Source organism: Triticum aestivum, chromosome 4D (assembly GCF_018294505.1).
Source record: "Triticum aestivum cultivar Chinese Spring chromosome 4D, IWGSC CS RefSeq v2.1, whole genome shotgun sequence".
Lineage (NCBI taxonomy): Eukaryota > Viridiplantae > Streptophyta > Magnoliopsida > Poales > Poaceae > Triticum > Triticum aestivum.
The window spans coordinates 380,390,116-380,405,237 of NC_057805.1; the positions used below are offsets into that span (position 1 = coordinate 380,390,116).

The window sequence follows — 15,122 nt, forward strand, 5'->3', positions numbered from 1 at the left end:
GTGGCAGGTGTGTGCGGGTGTATATTTTGCTTTTTGGTCGAAAGATGTAATAGCTCTTCGGTATTTTTATCCTTTTCTTTTAAGCATGCAATGTGCTCTCGTTAATTTAACTAGCTAGATCTATTATTTTTTAACCTTTTTTTGTGTGTGTAACACCTAACAAGTACTCCCTCTGTAACGCTCTTATATTTGTTTACAGAGGGAATAACAAGTTAAGGTCCTATTTCTAATATGCTTCCCTACAAATATTTGCATTCATTCTTGCAAGGATATTTATGAGACACATCACATGCATAAGTTTTCGCAATAATATTTATCACATGTAATGACTTCAGCTGTACACCCTGAAAAGACGATAGCAACATTCCATGGGCCATACAGACACAGGATATCGAACGGAGAGGATAGAAAAGTTGTGGTTGCTGGCCGGCGTGCTTTGCAGACGATGATCCTACGTTTGAAGTCGAAACCCTTTTCGCTATCCAATCTCCTACACTAAAAGCTTAAGCCGGTGAAGATTTTTTGAATTCAATGCGGGATTCAGGTTTGCGCACAAGTCCGTGTCGAGATGCCCTGCGCCTGAGTTCAGGAACCCCATTGGTGGTTTGGAGGCAGAACCTAAAACATCACAATCCCAGCCTTTATCAGTTTTTCCTCATCCTCGTCACCTCGACCATTTACTATAGATCCTGTCAATAGCTTCCGAAATCGATGCCCATCAATCTATCTGACTTAGCAACGCAAAAGGAAAATCTATGTAATGTGCGCATGAATGATCGTATCAAAGCCTGTGGTGAACAGCGATATTGATGCGCCCGTCAGGCCCTGAGTTAGTGGAATGTATTGTTCCAACTAACAACGGAGACTAGTTTTCCTGAATCGCGTTGAAGGAAGGCACATGTTAAAACAGTTTTAAGTGGGAGGAGGGGTGAATTGGGAGAGGTATGAATTCTGCGCCAAAAAAATTAGTAGGAGTAAGATTAATTAGTCCAGCAGGTTCAGCAAAACATTTCTGTCAGCTGAAAGACCATTTTCTGCCTGAATTCACATGATCTCAGTTAGTTGCCAGGTCTAATTTCGGACAGGATAGACACTTGGACAGGAACATGGAAGGAGACTGCCCTGACTTTGAGTTTCTTAAACTTTATTTGTTTTTTCTCTAAAGATGTATGCTAAACTTAAAATCCCTTTTTCTGTAAGACAGATATACGATGAACTCCCATAATCTAAGTTCCAAGCTCAAATTCAGAGAGGATCCTCAATGGAGACCGCACCGATTTTTTTCCTAAGAGAAGTCCATACTGGCTTATTTTGTTTGCTCTGTTCACACTCTAAAATGCCTGGATATCTTCAGCTGTACATTAGTAGTAAACTAATATAAGATCGTTTAGATCACTGCTTTAGGGATCTAGATGATCTTATATTAATTTACAGAAGGAGTACATTTCTGCTCTCTTACACGTATCACAAACCTGATGTGCAGGCTATGAGCGAGTTCACTCATGGTCACGGGAACCAAGAGGGGGTGAGCAGGGCAGAGTTCCAGGAGGTCTTGTCCGACATTCTCCTCGGAATGGCGGCCGGGCTCAAGAAGGATCCGATCGTGATACTGCGCATCGACGGCGAGGACCTCAGGGACTTCGTGTCCAGCCCAAGGTATGAGCCGGCAGTCGCTGCCATCTTCTCACAAGTTGGGTCTGAAGATGCCCCTCTCCGGCAGTGCCTGCTAGCCGCCGTTCAGCAGCTCGGCGTCGACCACGGCATGCCCCCAGCCGCTGACCCTTGGGTAAGTGAACGAATGAACACTCCTAGTCCTAGCCATTCTTCTCGTCGGATGTCTGAACATAGATATGTAAGATTTGTACGACACTGGCAGGTGGTAGAGAACGTGGTAGAGCCGGCATTGCAGCAGCTCTCCGCCGATGAGCTCGAGCAACCGGCGTCCCGGGACGTCTTCTTCGAGCAGCTGAAGAAGCTGCTGGGCAGTGTGGCGGAACAGCTTCAGGAGCGGCACGTCATCGTTGCGCACACCGAGAACACCTTCGACGGGAGCGGTGTCAGGAGGCTGCTGGGAAACAAGTTCGAGCTGGACAAGGTACACGATCAAATCCAGAGAGTGACCACGAGACCGTGATGTTATCGGCAACACTGATGGTCTATGATGGTGTAGCTGCTGGATTCTGTGTGGAGGGACGTGCCGGCAGAGCACAAGAAGAAGGCGCCCAAGGACAAGGAGCACCTGCGAGTCGCACTCGATAAGATGGCCGATGCAGCAAGCTTACCACCTCATGGCGCTGTTGCTCAGGTACTGACACTACTTTTGTTTCAGCCGGCACAAACCAGACGGTGATGTATACTGGAGAATGAACATGGTTTTGATTGAATGATCCGCAGGTGGACGCCGTCGTGGACGAGGCGCTCAAGGTGGCGGACGCCGGCGACGGGAAGGCGGTCCAAGAAGGGGAGTTTAAGAAGCTGCTGACGGAGGTCCTTGGGGCCGTGATGCTGCGGCTGAGCGGCGAACCGATCTTCTTCTCCACCAGCACAGTCGTCCACGAGCCGCTGTCCAGCTCGTCCGCCCTGTTGCCGTCGCTGGCGGTGGCATCGCCGCCGAGCGAGTAGCAATATGCACATGAAAGGTAAATCGTAGGAGAGTGGGCATAAGGCCTCTCCGTAAGCGGTGCCTGTGGTTGTGCTTTTTATGTGATCACGAGCATTCCTGCTTTGCTATGTTTGATTGGAACCTGACGAAATGCAGCGTTGCAGTTCGTCAAGTACTCTGGTTAATGTATAAGTTTGGAATAAGGCTACCAAGCCAGAAAGACACATTGTCAATGGGAAATGCTACTGATGCTATACCACTACGTGCGAAAGCATCTGTGTTTTGATGAAAAAATGGGAGAAGAAACATTCAGCTTTCATTTCTAATAATAATCAGGAAAAGAAAGTAATCGTTGGGTAGAAAATGATGCTCCAGTTTGTCAACCTTGGTATAATTCGAAGCGAAAAGAAAAACATGAATCACTACGCAAGTACTGCAAGACATGCCAATAGTTTCCTAAGGTTCACGATGGACAACATGAATCTACGAAAGCACTGGAAGACATGGAGTCATTGCATCGCTTCACACCTCAATGGTTTTGTTCCAGAAAGTTCATACGCATCACAGCGTCAGTGCACGGAAGAAGAAAAAGTCTCGTCGCTTCCTAAGGTTATACGGATCTAGCATAACGTCAATGGTAACACAAAGGACACATGCCTTGTTTAAGGATCAGATACTCAGCTAGAAATCTTTTGCTTCTTGGGCTTCTTAGGCATGACAAAGTCATCGTCGTCGTCGTCATCTGTGTCGCTAGATGCCTTCTTTCTCTTTTGTGCTGTGGTTTTTCCCTTTGTGGCTGAGTTGGTTTTGACAAAGTCGTCGTCCTCGTCGTCATCTGTGTCGCTAGATGCCCTCTTCTTTTGTGCTGTGGTTTTTCCCTTTGTACCTGAGTTGGTTTTCTTATCGCCTAACAGCAGTACCTTCTTGGTTGGAGAACTTGCCCTTCTCTGTGTAGAAGGCGCTTTGACCGGTGACCTCAGTTTCAGAACCTGTTTCTGACCCTGTTTCTTCGCAAAGACCTCTGTAGCCACATCCAGCGGTAGCAAACCCCATTCCATCAACCTGTACACCCAAACGGTTACTTGCTTACATCAGAGGAAATTTAGTGTATGCATGAAATGTATAAACCGAACATGAATGAATAACAGTTTCAACACACAAGCTACAAGTAATTACTATCAGAATGAAATATTATGCTAGTGTATGAATCGTTCAGGAGCGACTGGTAAGTGGAAATCTAACTAAAACAAACAAGGTTTGTTAGTAATTGATGATGAAACAAGGTCACATCTCTGACACATGGCCCTCATGTTTACCCAAGAAAAACGGACCTTGGCCGCAAGCAGAACTTGTTTCATAACAACAATTGAGAGGTACAAGGCAGAAGCATACAACCTACACAAACAGCACTCACACCACCAAGCTGTTTTATAGCTCAACAGTAATGTGTGCTATAAATGTTCTTATATATGGAACCTGCACCAGGCCACCAACCAGTTTTTGGAAAACACTACTAAGCCAGGATTTTATTATTGTCGTAAGCCAGGATTTGGAAGACGCAATGATCACTTTATTGTGTTCAGAAATAGTTTAACAATTTCAGATTACTGATGTTCCACAAACACAGAATTGCATTATCAGTCGAGCAAACCCTGGCTATATTGTACTCCCTCCGTTCCAAAATAGATGACCCAACTTTGTACTAATTTTGTACTAAAGTTAGTACAAAGTCGAGTCATCTATTTTGGAACGGAGGGAGTAGTAAGTTCAGGGCCGGCCCTGGGCCATGGCGACGAGTGCAACGGCCTAGGGCCCAGCCTCAGCAGGGGCCCATATGTCCCTAGAGAAATAGAGACTAGTACACAAGAGAAGCAGGCCCGACCCATTAAGAAGGAAACAAGTCACGCACGAACAGCAATCCGTAGATCCTTCTCCTTCGCTGGCTCCTTGTATCACGCCCTCCTTCGTCTCCGTTCCCCGTCTTAATTAATTGCCCGAACCTTTCAAAAAAAAATTTAATTGCCCCAAGTTCCTAAGAGGCCAGGTCCCAATTCCCAAAGCTAATCAATGAATTTCTTTGATTCCTCGCATCCTCTAAACTGCCCCAAGGGCCCCCAATGGACGGAGGCCAGCCGGCGACACATCCTGGTCCTGGGCCAAGAACGCGAGAACAGCAACCTACACCATGGCCGTCCATCGTCAGAGCCATGGTCAGTGTCCGAGGGCAGGCGATGCAGACGTGAAGTCCAGGAACTGTTCAAGCGAAGCTCCTCCAGGTAATTTTTAGATCTCAATTCTTTGATCTTTGTCTATTTATTTCTGTTATGATGAGTTGACTTAATAATCAAAATTCACCATAAGCCATTGCTGATGTTTAACCTACTTAATTCCTCTCTTTTTTTTGTACAAATTGCAGTCATGTAAATTCTGCAGGTTGTGTCGTTGCATGAATTTTGATTATTGGATGGATGGAGCATAGAATTTCTTCTAATTTACTCCAAAACCAAGATTCAGGAATTCAGGTGCTCTCTACTTTATTTTGTTTGTAATAATGTTCCAAAAAGCAATTATCATCTGGTTGTGAGAAAAGGAAACACTAACTTGTAAATCAATTAATCAAATCTGAAAACGGTGCTACGTTCTAGACTCTCAACAAATTTGAGTCTATTATAAGGGCCCATTATATGAAACTTGCACAAGGGCCTCTAAGATGCTAGGGCCGGCCCTGAGTGAGTTCAGTATTTATCAAATTTAGATAACATGTATACAAATACCAATGTGTTTCGATTTATATCTCATTTCCCAGCTTCTAAAAGGAACTCTAACCCATCCCAAACAAATCCTTACCTACCCAAAAATTGCCACCGTTGGGAGTCTAACTCATCCCCAATACCCCTTCTAACTACCAAGAAATTTTTGGAAGCTCCCAAAAAAAACCAGCTTTGGGAGGTTTTGCTCCCTCCCAATACTTATTTTGGCGGGAGAAATTTTCCTTCCCCAACCGTCACCTCCCGCCACCGCCAAAGTTGCCGCCGGCAACAACTCTGGCCAAGTCACCGGCTCTGGCGAGCCACGCCGCCGCCTATCTATGCTTCCTCCCGTCGCCAGCTCTGGTGAGCCACGCGGCTGCCTATCTCCGCCTCCTCCCTCCGCCATCACCACCACCTCGCGCCACCAAGGCAAAGCTCATGGCCGCCACAGCCACCGCGCTGGACCACCCCACCTCCCGAGCCGAGAAGCAGCCTTCAGCGTCGTCGAGGCAGGGAATCAGGGGATAGGGTCATGGCATATTGCCCCCCTCCAACCGCGGCGGCCGTGGCGAGCTTTTGCCTGCCACCCATTAGACAAAATGGCCAAAATATATTTTCTGTTTCTTGTAATAATGTGGAAATATAGCTGAAATGTAATCTTTTTATGCAAAAGGAGGTGTGAATTAGCCAAAAAATGGGAGTCAAGTTTAGGGGATGGCTCAGTTCCCAGTCTCCCAATACCCAGAAATTATTGGGAGTTAAGTTTTGGGACTAGGTTTTCGGGAGTCAAGTTTTGGAGATGGGTTAGAGTTCCTTTAAGTTCATGAAATTATGAGGTGGAGAATTCTCTAACTTATTCTTAATAAAATATACATATTCAACTAAAATTCAGGGGGTTCTACTGTGATTCTTGGAAACAAGTTTGTTTAAATACCCTGTACAAGCTATCACTATATCTAGTTGGCTAGTCCAAAAAAAAACAGGTACAGTGTTTCATAGATGTGGTATCTCACCAAAATGCAGCCATTTCACTATCGGGCACCTGCTCATAGAGCGATTCATAAAATATCCTCAATGGATCCCTCTGTAACAAGAAGGAAAACGGTTATTGCTCCGTATGAAAGGAATCAGAACATATCAGATAGGGAAATGTCATAATGGTTATACTTCAGGAGGAGGATCATGTTTCTGCCCTGGCAATTCATACACCTTCCTCTCCTTCTTCACCCCAGCAGCCCCCTCCTTCTTCACCCCAGCAGCCTTCTTTTCATCTTTCTTGATACCAACTTCCTTCTTTATTTTCTTTTCCTCCTTCAATGAATCAAGAAAATAATTTAGAACTATAAACAACACAACATAAATCATGAAAATGGCATATACCTTTGTATCATCATATTCATCTTTTGGTTTCTTAATCTTGGAAATCTTGGGTTTGCCCGCAGCTGGACTTCTCTTCTGAGATTTTGGCTGAAAAGTCCACAACTACTAATCTCAACAACAAAATCGACAAAACAAATCTGGAACAAGAGAAGAAGAATTGTGACCTTGCATTCATCATCAGAACCGGTTTCTTCTTTCTTTACTTTAGAAGCCTTCACCTTGCTATTGGAAGTGCTTTTCTCCTTCTCATTTCCCTAAAAGACACAGCAATGTTATCTTTATACAAGGAAAGAAAGACTGGGAGAAACCAGTAAACTAAATCCAATACATCTCAGCTGAAGATAATTTTGCAACAGAGAAAATTAAATAAAATGGATATGCTACGAATCGCTGTGGGCAGCTTGACAACCCTCCAATTTTTCTCTAACTGAAAATGTCATCCGGCGACATGTCCAGCTCTAAGAAAATATTGGCAAATGAGTTTGCGAATCTTACTAATCGCAAAACGCTCGTAAGAAATCCCCGTATGTCAAAAAAAATTACAGTTTTGCTACAGCACGTATAGATGTGCCATAAGTATTGCACATCTATGTCCTATGTCATTGATCTTACGCGGAGATTTGTGTGGGTAATTTATTTTTTCTTTTTCTTTTTTCTTTTTATGCTTATATTTGAGTCACTTAGATGTGCAAGAACTAGGGCACATTTAGATGTGCCCTAGACAGACCTATAAAAATAATTGAACCGATCTATAAAATTGACATGCTGCTCACACAAATTGGCACCGAAAATATCCCCAAAGATCCGAATCGAACCTTCTTTCCCCGCGAAACCGGAGTGTACTCATCTGCAAAATCCTCGTCGTCGTCGTCGTCTTCCTCCTCCTCCTCGTACTCCTCCTCTTCCTCCTCGTACTCCTCCTTTTTCTCCTTTGCACCCCCATTGCTCGTTTTTTTGGCCCGAGAACGCGCGAGCGGAATGTTATCCTCGTCGTCCTCCTCTTCCTCCTCCTTCTTGACCTTGGCGGCGCTCGCCGCGCTCGCTTTCTTCTTGCCTCGAGAGAACGCCAGCGGCACGTCGTCTTCATCGTCTTCGTCGTACTTCTCCTTCTTGGGCGGATTCTGCAGCGCGGCGTCTTCTCCGGCCATTGCTGCGGTGGTGGTGAGGCGAGGGTTTCGGCTTTTCGCGGTCGGTTTTGGGGGGTAATGGGGGAGAGACCCCGAGGGCCCGAGCTGGTGGACAAGGAGGAATAACAACAGAGGATTCAGACCGAGGGATGAAGGACGCCCTCACCAGCGCCGGCGGTCGGACGGCGGCGCTGGGGCGCTTGCGCCTATCGGCCGATGGGGAAGAGGCAGAAGCGGCGGCGCTTCCTTCTGTGGTCCGGACGAAGTTAGGGAAAGAGCGGAAGGGGTTCAATCCCGGATGACCAAAGGCCGGTATTAAGCTGGGCTGCTGAGATACAGTCTGATTCCTCCCGGGCCGCCACTATGATTGAAGTTGGGCCACGCAGGCTTCGTTGGACTGGACTGGAGAAGAGGAAAGGCAGATCCCCCGCGGCGCTGTTAGGCCTGCTTAGTGCGGCTGGGGCCGTTTTTCTTCCGTCTTTCTCTTCTTCTGGTTTTTCTGCGTTTTTTGTTTTTTCATTTTTTTTCCGAGTTTTCTGATGGTTTCTTTCCTTCCTTCTTTTTTTTTTACGAAAAACTTTCCATCTATTCATCTTCAATCATGATAGTACAACAAATACTAGAAATAATAAATATTACATACAGATTTGTAGACCACTTAGCGACGACTACAAACACTAAAACAAGCCGAAGGCGCGCCGCCGTCATGGCCCCTCGCTGGAACCGGGCAAACCTTGTTGTAGAAGGCAGTCGAAAAGTCGTCGTGCTAAGATCCTATAGGACCAGCGCACCAGAACAGCAACCGTTGTCGTTGAAGAGTAGCATAGATCGGAAGGATCCAACCAGAAGACGCACGAACGTAGACGAACTACGATAAGATCCGAGCAAATCCACCAATGATAGATTCACCAGAGACACACCTCCACACGCCCACCGACGATGCTAGACGCACCACCGGAACGGGGACTAGGCGGGGAGAACCTTATTTCATCTTCAGAAAGCCGCCGATGTTTCGTCTTCCTGAGCAGGACACAAACCCTAACAAAACTTGAAGGGACATCTAAAGACGGAGCCCTCCCACCGGTAAGGGCCGGGATCCACCGCGCCGCCATGGCCCTAAGGCCACCGAAGACGAGGCGGACCGGCAGTGAAGCCAGCGGGAGACGCAGGAACCTGCGTGTCAATTGGAACTTTCTATTTTATTCCTATGTTTTTATACATATATAAATTTCTTATAATAAGCAATGAATATTTTATAAATATGTGATGAACATTTTTAATACATGATGAATATTTATAATGCGCGATTAACATATTTTAGAAATACGAGCATGCATATTTTCCGTTTTACGTAATATAGTATATTTAAAATAAATAAAAATATTTCTTCATTATCTATATAAATATGTGAAATATCAATAACAAACCACGTAAGTACGTGTGTTCCCTCTATCATTCCACGCTTAATTAAGGCGTGGACTAGGAGGTCCCGAGAAGAAAGCGATAGGAATAGCTCGGTGATGGTTAGGATTCACATCTCATGGGCCATAGTAGGCTGGGTTTTTCATAAATGTTATTTTCTTCGGTTCTTTCGAGTTCTCTTCCGCATTTATGGTTTTACATTTTTTATAGGGGCCACTAATTGGTGGGTTCCCCCGCAGGGGAGCGCGAAGGAGCACCCGCTTGTCACATGGCGCTGGCTAGTGAGCCAAGCGGAGCAGGTGTACGGCGTCACCGTGTGTACAATAGCGCCTATCGAGTTTGTGTTTTCTGGAATGCAACATGTAATGTGTGAGCCTGTGACGTGTGTTGCGGGGGAGTAAAGTCTGAAAAAGATCTTGAACTCATACATCTCGTCGAAATCAAACACTCATATTCTAATCCCTGAAATCGGCATCCGTACTTATCAATCCCGGTTAATCCTGACCTTGTCCGAGCCTAGATCAGTTTGGTACCCTAGAAACACACAAGGAATGTGACTACAACCTCTAGAAATTTTAGGTCCAAACTTAAAATGCACATTGAGTAAGAAAATGACAAATCCAAATGTGAAGTGTCAATGTTGCTTTTCTCTTTTTTATACTATTCATTCATTTTAAATTTCACATTTTTGTTTCTTAATGTGCGTTTTGAGTTTGGACCTAAAAATTTCAGGGGCTGTATGACGGTGTCCTGGACTAGGGGGTACTCACCACGTCGTCTCCCGATCAGTTGGATTGGGCCGAGGACCCCCATGGTCATTTACTCATGGGCCAGTTCGGAGAGCCGATGTATACATGAGGAAGATTCCACAAGACTTGGTGATCAAGACAAGGACTCCTCTCCACCGACGTATTCGACTAGGACTCTTGTTATCCTAGGCCTCTGGTACATTATATAAGCCGAGGCCGAGCTAGTCGATAGGGATATGCTAAATCATTATGATATTATTCATTATACCCTTAGGTTTTAGACTACAACATATGATCTCGAGGTACACCAACTCTTGTAATCTCTATATTCATCAAGATCAATCAAGCAGGAAGTAGGGTATTACCTCCATTAAGAGGGCCCGAACCTGGGTAAACATCGTGTCCCCTGTCTCCTGTTACCCATCGATCCATGACACACAGCTTAGGACCCCCTACCCCGAGATCTGCTGGTTTTGACACCGACAATGGTGTTTTCATTAAGAGTTCCGTTGTGAGATCAACGAAGGAACGATGGCTCGTCTGCAGATTAACTGCGACGTCGGCATCTTCGTCACCGGCTCGACTAGTCACCTTGGCTCGACCGAGGACTGCACTCCGCGTCAGATCGTCATGTTCGGATGATGAGCTTCATCAACATCAACTCCGATCTCTCTCAAGATCATGGAGGAATCATTCATGGAGCCCGGGGGCTCAACGTCAACATTGCCCTTGAGCGACCGTGTTGTTTTTCTGGACAGCGAACTTCTATCCGCCGCCACCGCCTCCTCGAGTGTCGTTTTAATGATTGCTTCAGTGGAATTGTGCAGAATTAAGTCTACAACAACCATGCAAAAATTTGTCGAGTTCCGATGGAGGAATCTCTGGCAATCTACGATATACCGGAGCCCTGTCAAATCTGGACGGGAATCTGGATGAGTTTAGGCCGTGGTCTCCAGAGCCCAGCTCGGAGGTCCTTTGGAAGATCCAACCGTTCATCTGCTGCGGAATTCCCATATCTACTACCCCTCAAAATTTCAGCTTGATCCGACGGTTCAAACTCCGGGAACCTTCCGATGAGTGGACCAATTTTCTGATCTGTTTTCTACGCGAATACGGATCTGAACCGAATTCATGTTTCTTTATGAACGTGATATTGGACAACCTTTTTAAAGGAATTTTTCTTCTAGGGCATTGTGCGTTGTTCTTAACACGTGCCAATGAAATTTTAAGCCTTCTCTGAGGTACTCTTTGAAGGAAATATGCCCTAGAGGCATTAATAAAGTTGTTATTTATATTTCCTTACATCATGATAAATGTTTATTATTCAGAATTGTATTAACCGAAAACTTAGTACATGTGTGAATACATAGAAAAACAGAGTGTCACTAGTATGCCTCTACTTGCTAGCTCGTTGAATCAAAGATGGTTAAGTTTCCTAGCCATAGACATGAGTTGTCATTTGATTAACGGGATCACGTCATTAGAGAATGATGTGATTGACTTGACCCATTCCGTTAGCTTAGCACGATGATCGTTTAGTTTGTTGCTATTGCTTTCTTCATGACTTATACATGTTCCTATGACTATGAGATTATACAACTCCCGAATACCGGAGGAACACTCTGTGTGCTATCAAACGTCACAACATAACTGGGTTATTATAAAGATGCTCTACAGGTGTCTCCGATGGTGTTTGTTGAGTTGGCATATATCGAGATTAGGATTTGTCACTCCGATTGTCGGAGAGGTATCTCTGGGCCCTCTCGGTAATGCACATCACTATAAGCCTTGCAAGCAATGTGACTAATGAGTTAGTTGCAGGATGATGCATTACGGAACAAGTAAAGAGACTTGTCGGTAACGAGATTGAACTAGGTATTGAGATACCGACGATCGAATCTCGGGCAAGTAACATACCGATGACAAAGGGAACAACGTATGTTGTTATGCGGTTTGACCGATAAAGATCTTCGTAGAATATGTAGGAACCATTATGAGCATCCAGGTTCCGCTATTGGTTATTGACCGGAGACGAGTCTCGGTCATGTCTACATAGTTCTCGAACCCGTAGGGTCCGCACGCTTAACGTTCGGTGACGATCGGTATTATGAGTTTATGTGTTTTGATGTACCGAAGGTTGTTCGGAGTCCTGGATGTGATCACGGGCATGACGAGGAGTCTCGAAATGGTCGAGACATAAAGATCGATATATTGGAATGCTATGTTTGGACATCAGAAGGGTTCCGGGTGAGTTCGGGCATTTACCGGAGTACCGGGGGGTTACCGGAACCCCCCGGGGAGTACATGGGCCTTAATGGGCCTTAGTGGGAGGGAGGAGGAGGCAGCCAAGGTGGGGGCGCCCCCCCCCCAAGCCCAATCCGAATTGGGAAGGGGGTCGCCCCCCCTTTCCTTCTCCCTCTCTCCTCCTTCCTTCCTCTCCTACTCCAACTAGGGAAGGGGGGAATCCTACTCCCGGTGGGAGTAGGACTCCCCCTAGGGCGCGCCATAGAGAGGGCCGGCCCTCCCCTCCTCCACTCCTTTATATACAGGGGAGGGGGCACCCCATAGACACACAAGTTGATTTGTTTAGCCGTGTGCGGTGCCCCCCTCCACAGATTTCCACCTCAGTCATATCGCTGTAGTGCTTAGGCGAAGCCCTGCGTCGGTAACTTCATCATCACCGTCATCACGCCGTCGTGCTGACGAAGCTCTCCCCCGACACTCAGCTAGATCTAGAGTTCGTGGGACGTCACCGAGCTGAACGTGTGCAGATCGCGGAGGTGCCGTACTTTCGGTACTAGGATCGGTCGGATCGTGAAGACATGCGACTACATCAACCGCGTTGTCATAACGCTTCCGCTTTCAGTCTACGAGGGTACGTGGACAACACTCTCCCCTCTCGTTGCTATGCATCACCTAGATGGATCTTGCGTGTGCGTAGGATTTTTTTTGAAATTACTGTGTTCCCCGACAGTGGCATCCGAGCCAGGTTTATGCGTAGATGTTATTTGCACGAGTAGAACACAAAGAGTTGTGGGCGATAATAGTCATACTGCTTACCAGCATGTCATACTTTGACTCGGCGGTATTGCTGGATGAAGCGGCCCGGACCGACAATACGCGTACGCTTACGCGTGACTGGTTCTACCGACGTGCTTTGCACACAGGTGGCTGGCGGGTGTGAGTTTCTCCAACTTTAGTTGAATCGAGTGTGACTACGCCCGGTCCTTGTTGAAGGTTAAAACAGCACACTTGACGAAAAATCATTGTGGTTTTGATGCGTACGTAAGAACGGTTCTTGATCAACCCGTAGCAGCCACGTAAAACTTGCAACAACAAAGTAGAGGACGTCTATCTTGTTTTTGTAGGGCATGTTGAGATGTGATATGGTAAAGACATGATGCTAAATTTTCTTGTATGAGATGATCATGTTTTGTAACAGAGTTATCGGCAACTGGCAGCAGCCATATGGTTGTCGCTTTATTGTATGCAATGCAATCGCCCTGTAATTTTTTTACTTTATCACTAAGCGGTAGCGATAGTCGTAGAAGCAATAGTTGGTGAGACGACAACGATGCTACGATGGAGATCAAGGTGTTGCGCCGGTGACGATGGTGATCATGACGGTGCTTTGGAGATGGAGATCAAAGGCACAAGATGATGATGGCCATATCATATCACTTATATTGATTGCATGTGATGTTTATCCTTTATGCATCTTATTTTGCTTAGTTTGGCGGTAGCGTTATTAGATGATCTCTCACTAAATTTCAAGGGACAAGTGTTCTCCCTGAGTATGCACCGTTGTGAAAGTTCGTCGTGCCGAGACACCACGTGATGATCGACTGTGATAAGCTCTACGTTCACATACAACGGGTGCAAGCCAGTTTTGCACACGCAGAATACTCGGGTTAAACTTGACGAGCCTAGCATATGCAGATATGGCCTCGGAACATTGAGACCGAAAGGTCGAGCGTGAATCATATAGTAGATATGATCAACATAGTGATGTTCACCAATGAAAACTACTCCATCTCACGTGATGATCGGACATGGTTTAGTTGATTTGGATCACGTGATAACTTAGATGATTAGAGGGATGTCTATCTAAGTGGGAGTTCTTAAGTAATATGATTAATTGAACTTTAATTTATCATGAACTTAGTACCTGATAGTATTTTGCATCTCTATGTTGTTGTCGATTACTGGCCCGTGCTACTGTTCCTTTGAATTTTAATGCGTTCCTAGAGAAAGCTAAGTTGAAAGATGATGGTAGAAACTACACGGACTGGGTCCGTAACTTGAGGATTATCCTCATTGCTGCACAGAATAAATACATCCTGGAAGCACCGCTAGGTGCAAGACCCGCTGCAGGAGCAATGCCGGACGTTGTGAACGCTTGGCAGAGCAAAGCTGATGACTACTCGATAGTTCGGTGTGCCATGCTTTGCGGCTTAGAACTGGGACTTCAACGACGTTTTGAATGTCATGGAGCATATGAGATGTTCCAGGAGTTGAAGTTAATATTTCAAGCAAATGCCCGGATTGAGAGATATGAAGTCTCCAATAAGTTCTATAGCTGCAAAATGGAGGAGAATAGTTCTGTCAGTGAGCATATACTCAAAATGTCTGGGTATCATAATCACTTGACTCAGCTGGGAGTTAATCTTCCGGTTGATAGTGTCATTGACAGAGTTCTTCAATCACTGCCACCAAGCTACAAAAGCTTCGTGATGAACTATAACATGCAAGGGATGGATAAGACGATTCCCGAGCTCTTCGCAATGCTAAAGGCTGCAGAGGTAGAAATCAAGAAGGAGCATCAAGTGTTGATGGTCAACAAGACCACCAGTTTCAAGAAAAAGGGTAAAGGGAAGAAGGGGAACTTTAAGAAGAACGACAAGCAAGTTGCTGCTCAAGTGAAGAAGCCCAAGTCTGGACCTAAGCCTGAGACTCAGTGCTTCTACTGCAAAGGGACTGGTCACTGGAAGCGGAACTGCCCCAAGTATTTGGCGGATAAGAAGGATGGCAAGGTGAACAAAGGTATATGTGATATACATGTTATTGACGTGTACCTTACTAATGCTCGCAG

General features: G+C 45.7%; 2 protein-coding genes across 2 annotated transcripts in view; one reads left to right on the forward strand and one right to left on the reverse strand.

The window, feature by feature from the left end:
• Window positions 1-2,861, forward strand: part of LOC123098050 (uncharacterized) — a 4,094-nt gene extending 1,233 nt beyond the window's left edge. The window contains exons 2-5 of the mRNA XM_044519924.1: window positions 1,484-1,786; window positions 1,877-2,095; window positions 2,171-2,305; window positions 2,395-2,861. Of these exons, the coding sequence (XP_044375859.1) occupies window positions 1,484-1,786; window positions 1,877-2,095; window positions 2,171-2,305; window positions 2,395-2,622 (885 nt within the window). The 3' untranslated portion in view covers window positions 2,623-2,861. The remainder of the gene's footprint in view (window positions 1-1,483; window positions 1,787-1,876; window positions 2,096-2,170; window positions 2,306-2,394) is intronic.
• A 245-nt stretch (window positions 2,862-3,106) lies between these two features.
• LOC123098051 (ABC transporter F family member 4) lies at window positions 3,107-8,155 on the reverse strand. The gene is made up of 6 exons (XM_044519925.1): window positions 7,548-8,155; window positions 6,897-6,986; window positions 6,733-6,819; window positions 6,520-6,663; window positions 6,366-6,436; window positions 3,107-3,664 (listed from the first exon to the last, which is right to left on the reverse strand). Exons 1-6 carry the CDS (start codon window positions 7,878-7,880, stop codon window positions 3,280-3,282), a joined length of 1,110 nt encoding a protein of 369 aa, XP_044375860.1. The 5' UTR covers window positions 7,881-8,155; the 3' UTR covers window positions 3,107-3,279.
• Window positions 8,156-15,122: the final 6,967 nt, after the last annotated feature.